The sequence below is a fragment of the Mauremys reevesii genome, linkage group 22 (assembly GCF_016161935.1).
Source record: "Mauremys reevesii isolate NIE-2019 linkage group 22, ASM1616193v1, whole genome shotgun sequence".
NCBI classification, from domain to species: domain Eukaryota; kingdom Metazoa; phylum Chordata; order Testudines; family Geoemydidae; genus Mauremys; species Mauremys reevesii.
The window spans coordinates 9,183,249-9,207,994 of NC_052644.1; the positions used below are offsets into that span (position 1 = coordinate 9,183,249).

The following is a 24,746-nucleotide window of genomic DNA, read 5'->3' on the forward strand; positions in this document are numbered from 1 at the left end:
TCCAGATGGACACATGAATTAGTCAAAGACTATTGCAGCTTGGTAATGGTTATATATAAATACATGGGATAGCTTGTGATTGGGTTCCTGGCTTGACAGAGGAGCTAAAGACGTTCCTGTAGTATCTAAAATCTCTGTGGGCAATTATTGCAAATTTGTGGGCAGGTAACAAGTCTGGGGACTTGGGGGAAATTCCATGGCCTGACTTGGCCGGGATCAAGAGGACTGCCAAACAAGCACTGAGAACTACATAAAGTGACCACCCTGCTGTCAGGAGAAAGGTGGATCTCGCTGACACTCAATCCAAGCACTGACAGGAGAATGTGACTAAGAGGAACAGGATCTGCAGAGGGGACCTGAAGGATCTTTGGAACCTACCAGGGTCCCCAGATGGAAGATGGTGACATCTGGGAAGCTAGGCATGTGTATCAGCTGTTTATTGGTTTTGAGATCGGTTTTCTCTGGAATGCTTTTGTTCTGCATAAATAGTGCTTTGCAGTAGGGAGGCTGGATGATCACTGGTTAACCCTGTCATTGCCCTGTGGGGAACAGAACTGCAGAAGCTGGACTGAAGTCAGGCCTCCTGGGATAATCACATGGAATTGCAGGGCGTCAGCAACCTAAACCCCAGATTTGAAGAGAAAGGGATGCAGGGCCCAGCTCTGAGAAAGGGGATGTTTAGAGGCCTGAGACATAAGTGTAGTGCCCTTAAGGAGACCACAAGAGAGTCCCAGGTGTAGTTACCTGAGGAACGTACAGATAGTAAGGCCAGAAGGGGCCACTGTGTTCATCTAGTTTGACCTTTTGTATGACCCAAGCCAGAGAACTTCCCCAAATAATCCCTAGAGCAGACCTCTTAGATGTGACCCTTCTGCCAGTCGGAGTCAGCAGCAACCAAGGCCAGATTCAAAATCTAGGGGTTCCTTTTCAACAATGCAACACAAAACCGGCTTGAGCCCCCACCCAGTAACGTGGGACAATTACATACCACCAGTAAAGCGATGGTTAAAACAAAAATTTGGATTTGTGACCATACATCTAAGATGACCGTGTGATACGTTACTACACAGCACTGTTACTTTTTGTCATAGACCACACATTCCATAAGAGATCTTTGGTTGGTTAGCTGCACTGGGCATGATACCAGTGTTGCGTTGCCATTGGTACCTTTCCAACTGGTCTCACAGTGGGGTCTTTACCTCAAACACATTATACACACAGATCCATTGATGCCTCTTTTGGGAGCAACAAGCAATCTGTGGGACTTTCCATGTTTGGGCATTTTGGTGATACACCACCAGCAAAGGGATTTGCATACATTACTGATAGATGAGTGGTCTACGGAATCGACAGCTAATTGATCAAACACCTCCTTATTTGTTTGGACAAGTAATGATAATGTGAATGAGACATATAAGGATTGTAAAATGTCACAGGTTTTGCTTAAATAAACGTGTCATGATTTGGAGGTGGTGTCACAGATCCCAAGTTTCTAATTGAACCAAATGTTATATTTTTATATATTTGGTCTGGCATTTGACTTTCTCTCCTCCATGTTTTTGAATACAATGTGGAAAATGCCAATTCAAAATTTGTTGATCTCTGATTAATTTGGTATCAGAGGGGTAGCCGTGTTAGTCTGGTTCTGTAAAAGCAGCAAAGAATCCTGTGGCACCTTATAGACTAACAGACGTTTTGCAGCATGAGCTTTCGAGGGTGAATACCCACTTCTTCGGATGCAAGTAGTGGAAATTTCCAGGGGCAGGTACATATAAGCAAGCAAGAAGCAAGCTAGAGATAATGAGGTTAGATCAATCAGGGAGGATGAGGCCCTGTTCTAGGAGTTGAGGTGTGAAAACCAAGGGAGGAGAAACTGGTTCTGTAATTGGCAAGCCATTCACAGTCTTTGTTTAATCCTGAGCTGATGGTGTCAAATTTGCAGATGAATTGGAGCTCAGCTGTTTCTCTTTGAAGTCTGGTCCTAAAGTTTTTGTGCTGCAGGAAGGCCACCTTAAGATCTGCTATTGTGTGGCCAGGAAGGTTGAAGTGTTCTCCTACAGGTTTTTGTATATTGCCATTCCTAATGTCTGATTTGTGTCCATTTATCCTTTTCCTTAGAGACTGTCCAGTTTGGCCGATGTACATAGCAGAGGGGCATTGCTGGCATATGATGGCATATATTACATTGGTGGACGTGCAGGTGAATGAACCAGTGATGGTGTAGCTGATCTGGTTAGGTCCTGTGATGGTGTTGCTGGTGTAGATATGTGGGCAGAGTTGGCATCAAGGTTTGTTGCATGGATTGGTTCCTGAGCTAGAGTTACTATGGTGCGGTGTGCAGTTGCTGGTGAGAATATGCACAACACCAACAGCACAAGAAGAAGAACTCCACATGGATTCCTCCTGAGGGTCGAAATGACAGTCTGGACCTATACATTGAATGTTTCCGCCGATGTGCACAGGCAGAAATTGTGGAAAAACAACATCGCTTGCCTCACAACCTAAGTCGTGCAGAACGCAATGCCATCCACAGCCTCAGAAACCATCCTGACATTATAATCAAAGAGGCTGATAAAGGAGGTGCTGTTGTCATCATGAACAGGTCTGACTACCAAAAGGAGGCCCCCAGACAACTCTCCAATACCAAATTTTACAGGCTACTTCCCTCAGATCCCACTGAGGAATACACTAAGAAACTGCACCATCTACTCAGGAGACTCCCTACACTTACACCAGAACAAATCAACATACCCTTAGAGCCCCGACCAGGGTTATTCTATCTACTACCCAAGATCCACAAACCCGGAAATCCTGGACGCCCCATCATCTTGGGCATTGGAACTCTCACTGAAGGACTGTCTGGATATGTAGACTCTCTACTCAGACCCTATGTTACCAGCACTCCCAGCTATCTCCGTGACACCACTGATTTCCTTAGGAAACTACAATACATTGGTGACCTTCCAGAAAACACCATCCTAGCCACCATTGATGTAGAGGCTCTCTACACAAACATCCCACACGCTGATGGAATACAAGCTGTCAGGAACAGTATCCCTGATGATGCCACAGCACAACTGGTTGCTGAGCTCTGTGCCTTTATCCTCACACACAACTATTTCAAATTTAATGACAATATATATCTCCAGATCAGTGGCACCGCTATGGGCACCCGCATGGCCCCACAATATGCCAATATTTTTATGGCCGACCTGGAACAACACTTCCTCAGCTCCCGTCCACTCATGCCCCTTCTCTACCTACGCTACATTGATGACATCTTCATCATCTGGACCCATTGGAAGGAGACTCTGGAAAAATTCCACCACGATTTCAACAGCTTCCACCCCTCCATCAACCTCAGCCTGGACCAATCTACACGGGAGGTCCACTTCCTAGACACCACGGTGCAAATAAGTGATGGTCACATTAACACCACCCTATACCGAAAACCAACCGAACGCTATGCCTACCTTCATGCCTCCAGCTTCCATCCCGGACACACCACAAGGTCCATTGTCTACAGCCAAGCACTGAGGTACAACCATATCTGCTCTAACCCCGCAGACAGAGACCAACACCTAGAAAATCTCCACCAAGCATTCTCAAGACTACAGTACCCACACAAGGAAATAAGGAAACAGATCGACAGAGCCAGACGTGTACCCAGAAGCCTCCTACTGCAAGACAAACCCAAGAAAGAAACCAACAGGACCCCACTGGCCATCACATACAGTCCCCAGCTAAAACCCCTCCAACGCATCATCAGGGATCTACAACCCATCCTGGACAATGATCCCACACTTTCACAGGCCTTGGGTGGCAGGCCAGTCCTCGCCCACAGACAACCTGACAACCTGAAGCATATTCTCACCAGCAACTGCACACCGCACCATAGTAACTCTAGCTCAGGAACCAATCCATGCAACAAACCTCGATGCCAACTCTGCCCACATATCTACACCAGCAACACCATCACAGGACCTAACCAGATCAGCTACACCATCACCGGTTCATTCACCTGCACGTCCACCAATGTAATATATGCCATCATATGCCAGCAATGCCCCTCTGCTATGTACATCGGCCAAACTGGACAGTCTCTAAGGAAAAGGATAAATGGACACAAATCAGACATTAGGAATGACAATATACAAAAACCTGTAGGAGAACACTTCAACCTCCCTGGCCACACAATAGCAGATCTTAAGGTGGCCATCCTGCAGCACAAAAACTTTAGGACCAGACTTCAAAGAGAAACAGCTGAGCTCCAATTCATCTGCAAATTTGACACCATCAGCTCAGGATTAAACAAAGACTGTGAATGGCTTGCCAATTACAGAACCAGTTTCTCCTCCCTTGGTTTTCACACCTCAACTCCTAGAACAGGGTCTCATCCTCCCTGATTGATCTAACCTCGTTATCTCTAGCTTGCTTCTTGCTTGCTTATATATACCTGCCCCTGGAAATTTCCACTAGTTGCATCCGAAGAAGTGGGTATTCACCCACGAAAGCTCATGCTGCAAAACGTCTGTTAGTCTATAAGGTGCCACAGGATTCTTTGCTGATTAATTTGGATAATTTCTCTTAGTTCCAATAATTATCAGGTATAATCAATAGTATCTATTACATATTCATCATATAATGAACAAATAATTTCTTTTCCAAGTTAATGCTTTTTTTCTGATCATTATTAAATTTTATCAATTGATTAATCTTCTTCTGAGTTTCATTAAACAATTTGGTTATTTCATGCATATTACACACTGTATATCATTTTTCACTTGCTAAGCCATAAATTCCCTTCAACATGGGGTCAATTACTTTTGTTAGCTTTTTCCTGACTCACATAATTGATATGCTTTTTGATTCTTTTAACATGAACCTTATTTCAAATTAGCACTTTTGTACTAAATAAACCTGTGATAGTGTTTAAAACTTTAAAAGGGATTAATTCTTTCTTTTCTTCTGGAAACATACAGGTTGGTTTATATCTTAATACCTAAATTGGTAATAGTCTGTACTTGATGTTGATAAGCAGTAATCTTACCTATGAAAAGGAAGATGCAACCTTAGTATCCTTACAATATTAAATTCACTCATTTACCAATTAGAGAAATTTAATACAATGGGGATATGAATAAACTGTACTCAGTTGAGTAATACCCCTGGTATACATGAAGCTGTGAGAGCACTAACAGAGCCTTCTTGTAGAACTGGACATTTCACAGGGTTCTGTGAATCCTAATCCTTTTTTATTACTATTGCTTGTACCTTTACTTTAATATATTTATTAATAACTTTTCCACTATCCAGTGACTTAATTTGGATACAAGCTTCATATTCTCCTTTACTTTCATTATTTAAGTTACATATAACCAATGCTCCATTTTTCTACTGAGCTTTGACATTTGGTTTTGTTTTTCCATAATCCATATGGGATTCCATTACTTTTTGGTGAAAATTTACCTTCCCTTGTAATATGGTTTATATCCTCCCACCCGGATTCCTTAATTAAGGGAGGATTTTTTTTTCCAGGTTACAAAATACATTTGCTCATTTCCTTTTTGCTATGTTTAAGAACATCCAGTTTTGGTCCCCTTCCTACAGAAAGGATGTGAACAAATTGGAGAGAGTCCAGCAGAGGGCAACAAAAATAATCAGATGGCTGAGGCACATAACTTATGAGGAGAGGCAGAGGCAACTGGGCTTGTTTAGTCTGCAGAAGAGATGAGTGAGGGGGAATTAGATAGCAGCCTTCAACTACCTGAAGAAGGGTTTCAAAGGGGATAGAGTTCAGCTGTTCTCAGTGGTGGCAGCAAATGACAGAACAAGGAGCAATGATCTCAAGTTGCAGTAGGGTAGGTTAGGTTGGATATTAGGAAACACTATTTCACTAGGAGGGTGGCGAAGCACTGGAATGGGTTACCTAGGGAGATGGCGGAATCTCCTTCCTTAGAGGTTTTTAGGGCCTGATTTGACAAAACCCTGGCTGGGATGATTTAGTTGGCGTTGGTCCTTCTTTGAGCAGGGAGTTGGACTAGATGACCTCCTGAGGTCTCTTCCAACCCTAATCTATGATTCTATTACCCTTTTAACCTTTTGATAAAATTTGTTATGAGTGATTGGAAGAAATATTTGACCAACTTTTTATTTTTTTAATAATGCACGTATCTTCCTTTAAGATTTTTTGGGGTGGGGGGGGAACTTTCAGTGGAATACCTTTCCACAATACAAATTTTCACTTATCCTTCAATACTAGATGTAATCCCAATCTATACAGACCTGATGTATGACTCTGCTCCATATGTATTTTCAAAGTTGTACTATTAGTCCATGTTGAAAACAGTGTTTTATCCCATGACTTAGTTATAAATTGTCCTTGTGCTGGTTGATAATTCCATTCAAAAAAAATTTCAGTTGAAAAGCATTCATCTTTCAATCCTTCATGTGATTTTATTTGTTCTTGTGCCAGATCACTGTTATCTTTGCATCCTGAGCCTCAGTTGGCAAGTCTGAGTTCAGTTCCAACATAAAATCCTGATTTGTCTTGACTATTCCTGTTTCTTGTTGTACTGGAACTGTCTGTTCGGTTTGAAGTGCAGTGTTAAGGCAATAATACAGTATCAATGTTGTTAAATCAGGCATTTTTCTTTCTTTTCCCAATCTCTCTCATCCTTTACTTCCTCTTTCGTTGTTAACATCTCTGGTTCCTCTGCCTGTGGAAAAATATTTCTTTTCTGGTACAGCTTTAATTCTATTAACGTGATAGAATTTATTTACCTTTTTTTTGTTTCTGATTCTGTATACAGAGGCCCTGAATCTATTCATAATATAGTGTTTCCAAGCTCATTGGTTGCATAAATTGTGTTCTGGTACAGCATATGATCTCCAATTTTCCAAGCATTCTCTCTTTGGCCTTTATCAAAATAACCTTTTATCTTCCGTTTGGATTTTCCCAATTTAACAGCTACCTGCAAGAGAACCTGATTCAAATATTTTTGTAATGCTTGCAGATAGGTTTCCAGTTTGACTCCCTCTATCTGTGTGCCACTGGTATGCCACAAAAGATGCTTTGGAATTCACATGGTTTGCTCAGTCATCATCTCAAAGGGTGTATGATCTCTGGAGGCAGCAGGAGTTGCCCTGAGTGCCATTAAAATGAGTGGAATCAGAGTATTTCAATTGCATCCACTAGCATCTACCAGTTTCTGGGCATTAGTTTGATGGTGCAATTTGTTCTCTCTAGCATCCCTAATGATTGAGGTCCATATGGAATGTACAATTTTTGTTGCATTCCCAACATCTGTAAACATCTTTGGAGCTCTTGGCCAGTAAAATGTGTTCCTCTGTCTGACTCTACCCTAGCAGAGTGTTTCCAGTGAGAAAAGACAATGAGATAAGCTCTTACAGCTGCTCGGTGCTGCTGTTCTTGGAGCTCCCGTGTCAGCTGCACGAGCAGAGAGCAGCCTGCAAATTCAGCAGACCTCGATGTGACTCATTAAGAGAAACCACAGGCTCAGTTTGGTAGCAAAGGTTTATTGTGTACGAAGCACGGTCCTAGTGCCCTTGCTTCACCGTTACAGGTACCCGAACACATGTATGCCCATGACAATGGTACCAGTTCGGTTTCGTAGCCCTCATAGGCTTTAAGGCCAGAGGGGTCCATCATGATCATCTCTGACCTCCTGCATATCGCAGCCCACAGACCCTCACCCATCCACTCCTGTACCAGACCCCTAACCTCTGGCTGAGTTACTGAAGTCCTCAGATCATCAACTAAAGACTTCAAGTTACAGGAAATCCACCATTTACACTCGTTTAAACCTGCAAGGGACCCATTCCCCAGTCAATGCACCAGGATGCTGCCCCCTTAGCTGGCCAAAGATGCCCCACCTATGACTTCTCCTTTTCTACCCGTGATACAAACAAGTTGCGTATTCCACACCAGACGTGGCTAGTTACCAACCCTCCACCTTGCACCAGTGAGTTCAAACAAACATCCCCATCCATTGTCCTGTCATCCCATCCTTATCTTATGAAGGGTGGGTGCATTCCTGTACCATCTCTGAAAGAGGGGTTTATGTACATAGTTACTTGAGTTTATGAACGTAGTTACTTGTTCCTGTACCATACTCCTCGGCCAGGAACATGCTTACGTGGTTAGCCAATACCTGGTGTGTTGCTCTTCTGCCAAGGCCAGGCCTACTCTGGTTCACAGCCTCTGGTTCACACTGCTGGTTACGCCTATGGCTCCAGCAAGGACTATCCCTGTCTTTCCAAGCTCTCTTTGTACGTGGGTTTTTCCGTTTCCTGCATCATTCTTCTCCTTTTCGGCACACAGGACCCAGGTGTAGCTGCTCCATTGATTTTGATAATAGTATGAGCATATTCGCCATCCCATTCCCTATGTCCATTCAGGACCAGATTTGCTTTGTGCCTGTAGCTGCCTATTGAGCTGCCTGCAGAGATGCCCGGGCTCCCATCCTGCACTATATGGGTAGTGTAAGGAGCAGGAGAAGTGGATTGCCAGAAAATGATTTCTATTTCTCGAATATGAGGACCCTCCCCCTCCTTGGTTAGACAGGACTTCCTTTTGCAGAAACCCTGATGACTAGAGATCTTCACATCCTGCCACTGTCGTTTATAGACCCTGCTCTACAGACGAAGCATGCGCTGCACCTCAGCTAGCAGGAAGCACACACAGCTGGTGCTGGTCCTGAATGCTTGGCTGGGGCCTGGGAGGGCAGTGAGTCGGCTCTGCCCAGAGAGGCGCTGGTGGTGCTCTGCAGGAGCTGCTGCTGAACAATCCCTCACTGCTGCGAGATGAGCATCGTTAGAGAGCTGATTGCTCCAATGGATGTAGGCCGGTGTGTGGGCATCCAGATAACCAACAACACCAGAGATGTGACCCTCGAGTGCCCCAGGTAAGCAGGTTCCCATAGCCCCATCCATGTTGCTTCCCAAGTCAGCCTGCAGCTGGTGTCTATACAGATGTGCCAGGGTGTGGGGTATGTGTCTGCTACTGAATATCTGTCTGTCCGTCCCCATACACCCTATCTATCTATCTATCTATCTATCTATCTATCTATCTATCTATCTATCTATCTATCTATCTATCTATCCCCATATACCTCCTCTCTCTCTCTCTCTCTCTCTCTCGCTCCTCTACATATTGGATGAGTGATATATGTTCCTTTGGGTCACTGCAAATCCTGCTGCCCTCTGGGCTGAATTTGCTGTTTCTAGCCCTTCAGAGGCACAAGATTTTAATGGACCTTCCAGCCAGGACATTTTATGTGTCCAGGACTAGGGTTAGAGTTCAGAGGGAAATCACACTTTTGTGGGGGCAGGAGGGGATTTGAGAGGAAACAGCTGCTGGAAGCCTCTTGGGAGGTCAGAAAGTCTGAATAAGTCCCAGGGAGATGGACTGGGGGCAGGTGACATGGCGACAGGCCTGTGATGTAATGTAAAGGTGTTCAGTGTATTTATTTCACATTGATATCACCTCCACAAACATGTATGTATGTGTCAGTCATGTACACTCACAGGTTTACGCCCACACAGAGTCACACAAACATGTACACACACACACACATGTACTCACATACTCATCAGCTGTATGATGTGTGTGTGTCTGTGTATGGATCTGAACCCTTTAGTTAATAACATAATATGCAGGACTATGTAACGCTTTCAGCATTGCCAGATTTCTACTGCATTAATAGCCCAAAGTCATTTAAACACTAGCCCCAAAGTAGCCCAATATATTTATTGAAACAAAGGTGTTTTTTTATTAACCCATTGGTCTGTACATCAAATAACACAGGAAAGCTCTTGTTAGCTATCCAGTACAGATCTGATTTTAAAAAAAAAAGCTATCCAGTACAGATCTGATTTAAAAAAAAAAGCTATTGTGGATGAACTCCCAGCTGGAGTTCATCCACAATAGCAACAAAGCTGTGTGATGACAAACAAATTCAAAATCAAACCCCCGAGGGGAATTTTGACAGGAAGGTCACTCCACCAACCGGCCACCACCTCAACCATATTAAATTCCCCTGGACGGTCAGATCATTACACACTCAGCCCAGATGAGACCCCCCTACAAAAACTGTGACAGCCAGTGACCCCCACTAAAAATCCTTCCACCCAGAGTCCCCTACTCTCTAGGGAAACCCAGAACTGCAATATAAACTCTGTCACCCAGACTCCCCCTTCTTTCCCCCCAAGTAAACACTCTGATGCCCAGAGCTTCCTGCCACCCAATAAAAACCCAGAGCCCCGCAAGTGACACCCTGCCACCTAAAGCCCCCCTTGCCCAGCCCTGTCATGTGCAGTCCCAGAGGGGCAGCTCTGGCTCCTCCCCCTGCCTTAGATCCAGCCTGCCTGCTGCTATCTCGGAGGCTGGAGGGCTCCTCCTTGCCCAATCCTGGAGCCTGCAGGAAGCTGCTGGGCTCCAGCACCTCAGCGCAGGCTCTGCAGCAGGCACTCCCACCCGGCAGGCTGCAGCTGTGTAAGTGGGGAGCAGGGCAGTGGGGGAGGCAGAGCCCAGGTCAGGTCACAGGGTGGGGGCCAGCCCTGCCTGCTTATCTTATCTCCACTACCTTGTGCCTTGGTCATGCCGGAAAGACCCCTCTGCTCTGGGGGCTGGCCGAGGTGGGGCTGTGCTCTGTTGTCCAGCGACCTGTGTGTCTCCTCTGCAGAAGAGAGGCTGGGCTGTGACCCACCCCAGCCCCTAGAGTCAGGATTCCCCTGCTGCTGGGAGGCAGTTATTAATTATTGTTCGGGATGTTGTGTAATAAAGGAACCCCGTGGTGTTTTCCTCCAGGACTTACTGTTTCAGCGGCTGGGCCATGATAGAGCCTGTGTCCCGCATCCCCCCCGGCTCTGCGGGGAGCAGCGTGTTTGTGAAAACAAGCTACACGGCCTGTGGGAGCGTCGGGGTGCTGAGCTACGAGTCTGACGTCTTCACCCTGGCCATCATGTTCTCCAACCCCTTCGACCGCCTACGCTACACCTCTGAGTTTGCCATCCAGATCTTCACTGGCAGGAAGCACTTCCACAGCATGGAGCACCTCTACCACTACATGTACTATGACGGCCCTCCCTATATATGCGAATACTACCGGAAAGCATAGGCGCCGACTTATATGGGGCTCTGGGGCTTTAGCCCCATGAATAAATCCCAAGCAGGGGCTCTGCCCCACCAATGTTTTTTCTCCCCTGCTTGGAGCGCCCCCCCCCGCCGCTGCCGCCACCGCCGCCGCCAGGGCTGCCCAGAGCCCTTTAAATCCCAGCCGCGGCTGGGAATCAGCGGGCTCTGGGCTGCCTGCGGCGAGAGCCCAGAACCCTCTGATTCCCGGCCGCGGCTGGGATTTTAAAAGCTCTGTGCTCCCCGCGGGTGCAGGCAGCCCAGAGCCCTTTAAATCCCAGCCGCGGCTGAGATTTAAAGGGCTCTGGGCTCCCCGCGGTTGCATTCAGCCCAGAGCCCTTTAAATCCCAGCCGCGGCCGGGAATCAGAGGGCGATGGGCTGCCTGCTGCAGCGGGAAGCCCAGAGCCCTCTGATTCCCGGCCGCGGCTGGGATTTAAAAGGCTCTGGGCTGCCCGCCACGGCGGGGAGCCCAGAGACCACTGATTCCCGGCCGCGGCTGGGATTTTAAAAGCTCTGTGCTCCCCGCGGGTGCAGGCAGCCCAGAGCCCGTTAAATCCCAGCCGTGGCTGAGATTTCATGGGCTCTGGGCTCCCCGCCGCAGCGGGCAGCGCAGAGCCCTCTGATTCCCGGCCGCGGCTGGGATTTAAAAGTCTCAGCTCCCCCGGTTGCAGGCAGCCCAGAGCCCTTTAAATCCCTGCCGCGGCTGAGTTTTTAGGGCTGCGGGCTCCCGCGGTTGCAGGAAGCCCAGAGCCCTTTAAATCCCAGCAGCGGCTGAGATTTAAAGGGTTCTGGGCTCCCCGCCGCAGCGGGCAGCCCAGAGCCCTCTGATTCCCGGCCCCAGCTGGGATTTAAAAGGCTCTGGGCTCCCTGCGGTTGCAGGCAGCCCAGAGTCCTCGGACTCCCAGCCGGGGCTGGGATTTAAAGGGCTCTGGGATCCCCGGCTGCCAGCCGCCCAGCGCCCTGTGACTCCCCGCCGCTGTCCGCTGCTTGCCCCTCCCCAGACCCCTGCCCCAACTGCCCCCAGAACCTCCACCCCCTATCTAAGCCCCACTGGTCCTTGTTCCCCAATTACCCCCTCCCGAGACCCCTGCCCCTAACTGCCCCTTGGGACCTCAGCCCCTATCTAAGCCTCCCTTCTCCTTGTCCCCAACTGCCCCTCCTGAGACCCCACCCAACTCCCCCCCCCAGGACCGCACCCCCTACCTGTCCCCTGATAAACCTCTTAGACTCCCATGCCTATCCAATTGCTGCCTGTCCCCTGACTGCCCCTTCGAACCTCTGCCCCATCCAACTCCCCCTGCTCCTTGTCCCTTGACTGCCCCCCGGAACTCCCTACCTCATCTCCAACCCCAAACTGCTTACTGTGCCACTCAGACCAGCGTATCTGGCTCCATGCAGCTCCAGACAGTTGCTGCCATGCTCCCCCATGGAGCCCACAGCCCTCTCCCACCCCCAGCACCTGCCTTCCAGATTTGAACACCTCAAAATTCAGGAGTGCTCAAGCTCGGTTTGGACAGCTTTTACTTCATTTCTCCCAAATCAGTTTCCCCTGCAAGGTGCCAACTGAAGGTGTTGGAGAACAGAGAGATCAGGTGGCCTCCTAATGCCTGGAAAAGAGACAAAGGCCGGAGGAGAGAGTGTCAGTGCCTGTGCGGACTTCTGGGAAGTGCACGGTGTGGAAGGGGATGCTGTGATGCTTTGGAACATCTCCATACAAAGCCAGTCAGGACTCTGGGGGAGCCTCCTCTCTCGGAGCATACTGTCTCCAGGGCAAGAAGCTTACACCTTCCTGGGTCTGACCTCGGAGCATTCAGCATGCACTTCCACGTCATGCACTTTCCAAAGTGAGTCTGCCCAGGCTGGTCCTGGGGCAACCAGTGGTCGCTGCACCACAACTCTGCAGTCAGATGTGACTCTCAGCCAGACAGTAAAACAGAAGGTTTATTAGATGACGGGAACACAGTTTAAACAGAGCTTGTTGGTACAGAAAACAGAACCCCTCTGTCAGGTCCATCTTGGGGGGTGGGGAGCCCAGAACCAAGTTCTGGGTCTCTCCCAATTTCCCCAGCCAGCTCCAAACTGACACTCTGGCCTCTGTGTCTCTTCTGGACAAGGAGGCCACCTGATCTCTTTGTCCCCAACACCTTCAGTTGGCATCTTGCAGGGGAAACTGAGGCACCCACACAGTATTCAGAGAAAATATTAAGAACATTCCCACTTCATCACAACAGATGCAACAAAATATAATACTGTATATTGAAGTAGGCAAGTGCTGCTTCTGACTTTCCACTTTTAATTGACCCTTGTAATCTTGTGGCACTGACGCGTTGTAGCTTCATTTTATATCGGCTTACAGGGCGGGAGCGGGGGGGCACCACCATTTTGGGCCCCACCAAAAATTATACAAACCTGCCGCCTATGCCGGAAAGTGAAGCTCGACGTCACGGATGGCCAACTGGAGGTAATCAACGAGGACATCTGGGTGAAGGCCAGCATGTCCAGCAAGGATAAGTCCATCATTCAAGTGCAGATTGAGCAAAAAGATCGCTGCCCAGCCTAGCTACCCACTCAGCCAACTCAGGCAGCCCATGGACATGCCCCAGTGTGACAGACAAGGGGGCTGCTGGTGGGAAATAGTGACTCTCTTTTTCCCAGCTTGAGTAGACAGTGATGTGCTAGCTCTGCTCGAGTTAGTCACTAAAAATGGCCAGAGCGGTGTGGGTGGTGGGAAGAGCTAGTCACCCAAGTGCACTCTCACCTGACCTCCTGACCCCCATGCCACAGTGTCCACACTGCTATTTTTAGTGACTAGGGCATGTCTTTCTACCCAGGCTGGGCAGTATCCAGGCATCCAGGGTTTTGTCATCATTTTATAAAAAAACTTTTGTTTCTTACTTATTTTTTAACCTCAGAAATAACAGGTGTTGGCATATGAAGACCTGACGTTTAAGCATTTATCATGGTGATAAAGCTCCCAGAAAGCTTTGCAAAAAGTAATGCTAAAAAAGGTAACATAGAATTATTAGCAAATAAGAGCTAAACTTCTTGTAAGTGGAAATATGTTTAAGAGCCTGGCCTTTGGGCAGAGCTGTATAAGGTTGTTTTTAATTGCATGTGTGCTTGCCAGGTAAAATATAATTGGCTAAGCAACTTAAATAAAAGTTATACATTGTAATGGAAACCAAAAGAAAGGGATAAGTAGATAAGATCATAACGTAAGAATGGCTATACTGCATCTGCCCAATGGTCCATCCAGCCCAGTGCCAGATGCTTCAGAGGGAATGAACAGAACAGGGCAATTTCGAATGATCCATCCCCTGTTGTCCAGTCCCAGCTTTTGGCAGTCAGAAGTTTAGGGATACCCGGAGCATGGGGGTGTGTCCCTCACCATCTTGACTAGTAGCTGTGATGGGTTCCCCCCAGGGTGCAACCTGGAACTGGGGTACCACTGAGCCCACTTGACCCACCAGCGTGGGCTCCCTTACACTGTCCTGCTGAGACAGGCCCCCAAGTCCCCTCCAGCACACACACGGGTAGGAACACACCCAGCTGCAGCAACACACCGACGCTGAGATCAGCTCTGCGTGGGAAGACTTAAGCTAAGGAACTGCCCAGTAGTCAGATGAACACACCCCTCTGGAGGGTAAACCCTAAAAATTACACCGTCTTGTGCTGTACAGGGAACTGTACAGAGTAAGCTCATGAAATTCATCCCCTCCTTCAATGTGCAGAGGAATGTACACAGCTTTCTGGCCCCGGTTATGATTTCCACATGCTGGTTTTAGACAAAACAAGATTATTAACTAGAAGATAGATTTGACGTGATTATAAGGGATAGCAAACAGATCAAAGCAGATTACCTAGCAAATACACAAAAACACAGTCTAAGCTTAATAAACTAAAGAGATGGGATATAAGTAGCAGATTCTCACCCTAATTGTTGATTTAGGCAGTTTGTAGAGATTCTTGAGGGCAAGCTGCACAAACTTGCAGCTTAAACCCGCAGGTATTTCTCTCACAGGCCAGAAATGCCTCTAGCCTGGGTCCAACACTTCTCCCCCAGTTCAGTCCTTGTTTCTCAGGTGTTTCCAAGCATCTCCTTTGGGCAGGGAGTCAGTGAAGAACCACGATGATGTCACTCCTCTGCCTTAAATAGCTTTTGCATATGGTGGGAACCCTTTGTCTCCCAGTTTTGTTCCCATGCCAGTGAGTGGAAAAACACTGGTATGGATGGAGTCCTGTACCAGGTGACCTGGTCGTGTTAAAGCAGCCATGAGTCAGCATCCTCAGTGGGAAATTAGCTTATCATAGAATCATAGAATCATAGAATCTCAGGGTTGGAAGGGACCTCAGGAGGTCATCTAGTCCAACCCCCTGCTCAAAGCAGGACCAATTCCCAACTAAATCATCCCAGCCAGGGCTGTGTCAAGCCTGACCTTAAAAACCTCTAAGGAAGGAGATTCCACTACCTCCCTAGGTAAAGCATTCCAGTTCTTCACCACCCTACTAGTGAAAATGTTTTTCCTAATATCCAACCTAAACCTCCCCCTCTGCAACTTGAGACCATTACTCCTTGTTCTGTCATCTTCTACCACTGAGAACAGTCTAGATCCATCCTCTTTGGAACCCCCTTTCAGGTAGTTGAAAGCAGCTATCAAATCCCCCCCTCATTCTTCTCTTCTGCAGACTAAACAATCCCAGTTCCCTCAGCCTCTCCTCATAAGTCATGTGCTCCAGCCCCCTAATCTGGACTCTCTCCAATTTATCCACATCCTTCTTGTAGTGTGGGGCCCAAAACTGGACACAGTACTCCAAATGAGGCCTCACCAGTGCTGAATAGAGAGGAATGATCACATCCCTCGATCTGCTGGAAATGCCCCTACTTATACAACCCAAAATGCCATTAGCCTTCTTGGCAACAAGGGCACACTGTTGACTCATATTCAGCTTTTCATCCACCGTAACCCCTAGGTCCTTTTCTGCAGAACTGCTGCCCAGCCATTCGGTCCCTAGTCTGTAGCAGTGCATGGGATTCTTCCGTCCTAAGTGCAGGACTCTGCACTTGTCCTTGTTGAACCTCATCATATTACTTTTGGCCCAATCCTCTAATTTGTCTAGGTCCCTCTGTATCTTAGCCCTACCCTCCAGCGTATCAACCACTCCTCCCAGTTTAGTGTCATCTGCAAACTTGCTAAGGGTGCAGTCCACACCATCCTCCAGATCGTTAATGAAGATATTGAATAAAACCGGCCCCAGCACCGACCCTTGGGGCACTCCACTTGATACCGGCTGCCAACTAGACATGGAACCATTGATCACTACCCGTTGAGCCCGACCATCTAGCCAGTTTTCTATCCACCTTACCGACCATTCATCCAGCCCATACTTTTTTAACTTGCTGGCAAGAATACTGTGGGAGACTGTATCAAAAGCTTTGCTAAAGTCCAGAAATAGTACATTCACTGCTTTCCCCTCATCCACAGTGCCGGTTATCTCGTCATAGAAGGCAATTAGGTTAGTCAGGCATGACTTGCCCTTGGTGAATCCATGCTGACTGTTCCTGATCACTTTCCCCTCCTTTAAGTGGTTCAGGATTGATTCCTTGAGGACCTGTTCCATGATTTTTCCAGGGACTGAGGTGAGACCTTCTAAGACCTATTCTTATTAATGTCCCTTTCCAGCCAGCTATCTAGATTGATTTCATTCTGTCTTGTGAGCATTCCCCAGGTGTAAACACATTTGTAATAAAAGCATAGACAATATTCCTAACTTTTGATACCACAATGATACATGCATACAAATAGGATAATCATATTCAGTGAATTATAATATTTTCAATTATATCTTACATGACCTATCTTGCATAAAATACATTATAGTTATACCATAATCATATCATAACAATATTGCTATTAAGAATAGGGGGTGTAATGCCACAGTAGCCATTTATCCTCCATGAACTTATCTAATTGTTTCTTGAACCCCATTATAATTTTGGCCTTCACAACATCGCCTGGAAATGAGTTTCACCAGTTGTGTGTATGTTGTGTGAAGAAGTATTTCCTTTTGTTTATTTTAAACCTGCTGCCTATTAATTTCATTGGGTGACCCCTAGTTGTTGTGTTAGGAAAAAGATAAACTCTTCCCTCTTTGATAAATAACACGTCCCTATTTGCTTTTTCTTTACCATTCATGGTTTTATAGACTCCAGTGGCGGTCTGTACCCTGTATTCACCCCTTTCACACTGTTGTAATAATCTTTGTACAAAATTTGAAAACTCATAACTCACTGGTTAATATTGTCCTCATGGGTGAACATGCTGTTGGGGGAGGCTAGCCCCCAGCCCCAACCTTCTGTCCCCCTCCTTCTCTGGAGCCTGGAGCACACACTCCCAGCCTTCCCATGCACCCCCAGTCTCAGGCAGGTGGCCCGGATGGAGCATCCCCAGCCCCAGTGCAGGGCAGGTGATGCGACCAGAGCACTCCCAGCCCTGGAGCCCTGGGAGGACACCGTGGTCCCAGCACCGGGAGGATGGGCGGCATGGTGTGACATGGCCTCAGCCGGGGGGTCTTGTGTGCACTGCAGCCCCCATCCTGCCACAGAAGGGAACAGTAGGCAGGAGGGAGCCTGGGAGTGGAGCATGGGTGGGGCCACACCAGGCTGTTTAGGGAGGCACAGCCTTCCCTTGCCTATGATATCTGCCACCCATGACTGTCCTGATAAAATGTGAGTAGCAACATTGTATGTAAAGTTATAAGATTCCATTACATGGTGTTAATAAGAAATATTCCTAGTCTGAGGAGCAGCCAAAAAATTCTACATCTTAAAAAGAAATAGCTTGGCGTTTCCATCCACACAGTCTTTTTGTCTCCTGAACCTCAGCTGGAGATGCTTCAGAGAAGAGAAAGGACAATAAGAAGGAAGGGCAGATGCCCCAAATCATTCCTCCCTTTCTCTCTGCCCATGGCACCCAGGACACCTGCAGGACAAAGGGAGCAGCATTGGACCAGGGGAGGGATCTTGACTGAAAGTTCAGTCAGTAGAACTGCTGGAACATGTGGTGAGAGCGCTTGCTTTGAATTTATTTGAGTTTGTTAAGTTAGGCATTAGTTGCATTGTACTTTTATTTTTCTTGTAACCAATTCTGACTTGTGTCTCATTACTTGTGTTCACTTAAAGTTTATCCTTTCACAGCTAATAAACTTGTTTTATTGTTTTATCTAAACCAGTGTGTTTGCATGGAAGGGTTTTGGGAAACTCCATTTGGGATACCAGGATTTGTGCATATCATTTTCTATTAGTAAAAGCCAGACTTTCTGTGAGCTTGTATTGTCCAGGAGGGTGCGCAGCAGAACAAGAAACACATACCTGGGAAAAGTCTGGGACTGGGATTTTCCTGGTGTCCCTCTGCAGTGTAATTCGTGAGTGGCTGGCTGCAGCACTCACACAATAGCAGTGTAAAAGGCACTGTCGGTTAGAGAGGTGAGGGGACACAGCAGTTCATCAGTCCAGATTGTATCCTGGGTATGTCACAATTCCCCATTAGTCATCTCTTTTCTTTTTATCCTGGGTATACCCTCCGTTGTCTCTTTGCCTTTCACTGAAGCTGTTCCATGCCCCTAATCATTTTTGTTCCCCTTTTTTGAACCTTTTCCATTTCCAACTTATGTTTTCTGTGATGGGACGACCACATCTGCACACAGTATTCAAGGTGGGGGCGTACCAGGGATTTATAGAGAGGCAATGTGACATTTTCTGTCTTAGTATCTCTCCCTTTGTTAATGATTCCCAGCATTCTGATACCATTTTTGACTGCAACTGCACATTGAGTGGATGTTTTCAGAGAATTATCCAGGACGACTCCAAGATCTCTTTTTTGAGTGGTAACAGCTAATTTAGGGCCCATCTTTTTTTTGTATTTGTGGGATTATGCTTTGCAACGTGCATTACTTTTCACTTATCAACACTGAATTATGTCTGCCATTTTGTTGCCTAGTCACCCAGTTTTGTGAGATTCCTTTGTAATTCTTTGCAGTCTGCTTTGGATTTAACGATATTGAATAATTTAGTATCAACTGCAAACTTTGCCATCTCACTTTCACCCCTTTGTCTGCATCAGGGGTTCTCTAACTTCATTGCACTGTGACCCCCTTTTGACAACAAAAATTACTACATGACCCCAGGAGCAGGCACCAAAACCAACTGAGCCCTGCCACCCTTGGTGGGGGGCCAAAACCCAACCCCCACCACCAGGGTGGAGGGGGCCCCCAAAAGCCAAAGTCTGAGCCCATTGCCCCATGTGGGGTGGGGCAAGTCCAAGGGCTTTAGCCCTGGGGTGGGGATCTATAACCTGAGCCCTGCCACTCAGGGCTGAAGCTATCGGCCCCAGGCCCCAGCAAAAGTAACATCAGCTCTGGGGTCCCCATTAAAACAGGGACATGACCCACTTTGGGGTCCTGACACAGTTGCCAACTTTCACGCAGTAAATAAGCACCCTGACTTTCACAGTAAGCCAAAGATCAAGCTAATCCCTTTTCAAAATATGGCCAAAATAAGCCGCTCCCTAGGAATCCCAACACTATGTGAAAGGATCCCCCCAGGGTGCAGTTTAGCATTGTGGTCAGCCAACTGTGCACCCCTGACTCCCTCCTCCCCTGTCCCTGCTTGCCTCTCCTTGGCCCTGCTTGCCAGGAGCAGACAAAAAAAAACAAAAATTTGGATTTGTGACCATACATCTAAGATGACCATAATATAATTCCCTGTGATAAGTTACTACACAGCACTGTTACTTTTTGTTTTAGACCACACATTCCATAAGAGGTCTTCATTTGGTTAGCAGCACTGGGCATGATGCCTGTGTTGCGTTGCCATTGGTACCTTTCCAACTGGTCTCACAGTGGGGTCTTTACCTCAAACACATTATACACACAGATCTATTGATGCCCCTTTTGAGAGCAACATGCAATCTGTGGGACTTTCCATGTGTTGCCATTTTGGTGATACACCACCAGCAAAGGGATTTGCATACATTAATGATAGATGGGTGGTCTACGGAATCGACAGCTAATTGATCAAACACCTCCTTATTTGTATGGACAAGTAATGATAATGTGAACGAGACATAAGGATTGTAAAATGTCACAGGTTTTGCTTAAATAAATGTGTCATGATTTGGAGGTGATGTCTACAGATCCCAAGTTTCTAATTGAACCAAATGTTGGTTTTTTTTTAAATTTGGTTTGGCATTTGACTTTCTCTCCTCCATGTTTTTGAATACAATGTGGACAAAGCCAATTCAAAATTTGTTGATCTCTGATTAATTTGGGTAATTTCTCTTAGTTCCAAGAATTATCAGGTATAATCAATAGTATCTATTACATATTCATCATACAATGAACAAATAATTTCTTTTCCAAGTTAATGCTTTTTTTCTGATCATTATTAAATTTTATCAATTGATTAATCTTCTTCTGAGTTTCATTACACAATTTGGTTATTTCATGCATATTACACACTGTATATCATTTTTCACTTGCTAAGCCATAAATTCCCTTCAACATGGGGTCAATTACTTTTGTTAGCTTTTTCCTGACTCACATAATTGATATGCTTTTTGATTCTTTTAACATGAACCTTATTTCAAATTAGCACTTTTGTACTAAATAAACCTGTGATAGTGTTTAAAACTTTAAAAGGGATTAATTCTTTCTTTTCTTCTGGAAACATAAAGGTTGGTTTATATCTTAATACCTAAATTGGTAATAGTCTGTACTTGTTGTTGATAAGCAGTAATCTTACCTATGAAAAGGAAGATGCAACCTTAGTATCCTTAAAATACTAAATTCACTCATTTTCCAATTAGATAAATTTAATACAACGGGGATATGAATAAACTGTACTCAATTGAGTAATACCCCTGGTATAGATGAAGCTGTGAGAGCACTAACAGAGCCTTCTTGTAGAACTGGACATTTCACAGGGTTCTGTGAATCCTAATCCTTTTTTATTACTATTGCTTGTACCTTTACTTTAATATATTTATTAATAACTTTTCCACTATCCAATGACTTAATTTGGATACAAGCTTCATATTCTCCTTTATTTTCATTATTTAGGTTTCATGTGACCAATGCTCCATTTTTCTACTGAGCTTTGACATTTGGTTTTGTTTTTCCATAATCCATATGGGATTCCATTACTTTTTGGTGAAAATTTACCTTCCCTTGTAATTTGGTTTATATCCTCCCATCCGGATTCCTTAATTAAGGGAGGTTTTCCTTAGTCCCTGGAAAAATTATGGAGCAGGTCCTCAAGGAATCCATTTTGAAGCAGTTGGAAGAGAGGAAGGTGATTAGGAACAGTCAACATGGATTCACCAAGGACAAGTTATGCATGACCAATCTGATTGCCTTCTATGATGAGATAACTGGCTCTGTGGATATGGGGAAAGCAGTGGATGTGATATATTTTGACTTTAGCAAAGCTTTTGATACGGTGTCCCACAATATTCTTGCCAGTAAGATAAAAAGGTATGGGCTGGATGAATGCACTATAAGATGTTTAGAAAGCTGGTTAGATTATCGGGCTCAGTGGGTAGTGATCAACGGCTTGATGTCTAGTTGGCAGCTGGTATCAAGCGGAGTGCCTCAGGGGTCGGTCCTGGGGCTGGTTTTGTTTGACATCTTTATTAATGATCTGAATGATGGGTTGGATTGCACTCTCAGCAAGTTCGCGGATGACACTAAACTGCGGGGAGAGGTAGATATGCTGGAGGGTAGGGATAGGGTCCAGAGTGACCTAGACAAATTGGAGGATTGGGCCAAAAGAAATCTGATGAGGTTCAACAAGGACAAGTGCAGAGTCCTGCACTTAGAACGGAAGAATCCCATGCACCGCTACATGCTGGGGACCAAGTGGCTAAGCGGCAGTTCAGCAGAAAAGAACCTGGGGATTACAGTGGATGAGAAACTGGATTAAGTTAGCAGTGTGTTGTTGCCAAGAAGGTTAATGGCATATTGGGCTGTATTAATTGGAGAATTGCCAGCAGATCGAAGGAAGTGATTATTCCCCTCTATTTGGCACTGGTGAGGCCACATCTGGAGCATTGCATCCAGTTTTGGTCCCCCCACTACAGAAGGGATGTGAACAAATTGGAGAGAGTCCAGCAGAGGGCAACAAAAATGATCAGAGGGCTGAGGCACATGAGGAGAGGCATAGGCAACTGGGCTTGTTTAGTCTGCAGAAGAGACGAGTGAGGGGGAATTTGATAGCAGCCTTCAGCTACCTGAAGGAGGGTTTCAAAGAGGATGGAGGTCAGCTGTTCTCAGTGGTAGCAGATGACAGAACAAGGAGCAATGATCTCAAGTTGCAGTAGGGGAGCTTAGGTTGGATATTAGGAAATACCATTTCACTAGGAGGGTGGCAAAGCACTGGAATGGGTTACCTAGGGAGTTGGTGGAATCTCCATCCTTAGAGGTTTTTAGGGCCTTATTTGACAAAGCCCTGGCTGGGATAATTTAGTTGGTGTTGGTCCTTCTTTGAGCAGAGGGTTGGACTAGATGACCTTCTGAGGTCTCTTTCAACCCTAATCTATGATTCTATTACCCTTTTAATCTTTTGATAAAATTTGTTATGAGTGATTGGAAAAAATATTTGACCAACTTTTTTTTTTTTAAATAATGCACATATCTTCCTTTAAGATTTTTTTTGGCGGGGTAGGGGGGAACTTTCAGTGGAATATCTTTCCACAATACAAATTTTCACTTATCCTTCAATACTAGATGTAATCTCAATCTATACAGACCTGATGTATGACTCTGCTCCATATGTATTTTCAAAGTTGTACTATTAGTCCACGTTGAAAACTTTGTTTTATCCCATGACTTAGTTATAAATTGTCCTTGTGCTGGTTGATATTTCCATTCAAAGAAAATTCCAGTTGAAAAGCATTCATCTTTCAATCCTTCATGTGATTTTATTCGTTCTTGTGCCAGATCACTGTTATCTTTGCATCCTGAGCCTCAGTAGGCAAGTTTGAGTTCAGTTCCAACATAAAATCCTGATTTGTCTTGACTATTCTTGTTTCTTGTTGTACTGGAACTGTCTGTTCAGTTTGAAGTGCACTGTTAAGGCAGTAATACAGTATCAATGTTGTTAAGTCATGCATTTTTCTTTCTTTTCCCAATCTCTCTCATCCTTTACTTCCTCTTTCGTTGTTAACATCTCTGGTTCCTCTGCCTGTGGAAAAATATTTCTTTTCTGGTACAGCTTTAATTCTATTAACATGATAGAATTTATTTACCTTTTTTTTGTTTCTGATTCTGTATACAGAGGCCCTGAATCTATTCCTAATATAGTGTTTCCAAGTTCATTGGTTACATAAATTGTGTTCTGGTACAGCATATGACCACCTGACCTCCAATTTTCCAAGCATTCTCTCTTTGGCTTTTATCAAAATAACCTTTTAGCTTCCGTTTGGATTTTCCCAATTTAACGGCTACCTGCAAGAGAACCTGATTCAAATGTTTTTGTAATGCTCGCAGATAGGTTTCCAGTTTGACTCCCTCTATCTGTGTGCCACTGGTATGCCACGAAAGATGCTTTGGAATTCACATGGTTTGCTCAGTCATCACCTCAAAGGGTGTATGATCTCTGGAGGCAGCAGGAGTTGCCCTGAGTGCCATTAAAATGGGTGGAATCAGAGTATTTCAATTGCATCCACTAGCATCTACCAGTTTCTGGGCATTAGTTTGATGGTGCAATTTGTTCTCTCTAGCATCCCTAATGATTGAGGTCCATATGGAATGTACAATTTTTGTTGCATTCCCAACATCTGTAAACATCTTTGGAACACTTGGCCAGTAAAATGTGTTCCTCTGTCTGACTCTACCCTAGCGGGGAGTTTCCAGTGAGAAAAGACAATGAGATAAGCTCTTTCAGCTGCTTGGTGCTGCTGTTCTGTTCTTGGAGCTCCCGTGTCAGCTGCACGAGCAGAGAGCAGCCTGCTAATTCAGCAGACCTCGATGTGACTCATTAAGAGAGACCACAGGCTCGGTTTGGTAGCAAAGGTTTATTGTCGACGAAGCACGGTCCTAGTGCCCTTGCTTCACCGTTACAGGTACCCGAACACATGTATGCCCACGACAATGGTACCAGTTCGGTTTCGTAGCCTCATAGGCTTTAAGGCCAGAGGGGACCATCATGATCATCTCTGACCTCCTGCATATCGCAGCCCACAGACCCTCACCCATCCTCTCCTGTACCAGACCCCTAACCTCTGGCTGAGTTACTGAAGTCCTCAGATCATGAATTAAAGACTTCAAGTTACAGGGAATCCACCACTTACACTCGTTTAAACCTGCAAGGGACCTATGCCCCAGTCAATGCACCAGGATGCTGCCCTCTTGGCTGGCCAAAGATGCCCCACCTATGACTTCTCCTTTTGTACCCGTGATACAAACAAGTTGCGTATTCACGTAGTTACTTGAGTTTATGAACGTAGTTACGTGTTCCTGTACCATACTCCTCAGTCAGGAACATGCTTACGTGGTTAGCCAATACCTGGTGTGTTACTATTCTGCCAAGGCCAG

The 24,746-nt window shown here is 45.8% G+C and overlaps 1 protein-coding gene across 1 annotated transcript; it reads left to right on the forward strand.

Annotated features, from left to right (window-relative positions):
• The first annotated feature begins 8,826 nt into the window (after positions 1-8,826).
• Positions 8,827-11,141, forward strand: LOC120388828 (DELTA-actitoxin-Aeq1c-like). Its single transcript, XM_039510923.1, has 2 exons — positions 8,827-8,927; positions 10,832-11,141. Exons 1-2 carry the CDS (start codon positions 8,827-8,829, stop codon positions 11,139-11,141), a joined length of 411 nt encoding a protein of 136 aa, XP_039366857.1.
• Positions 11,142-24,746: the final 13,605 nt, after the last annotated feature.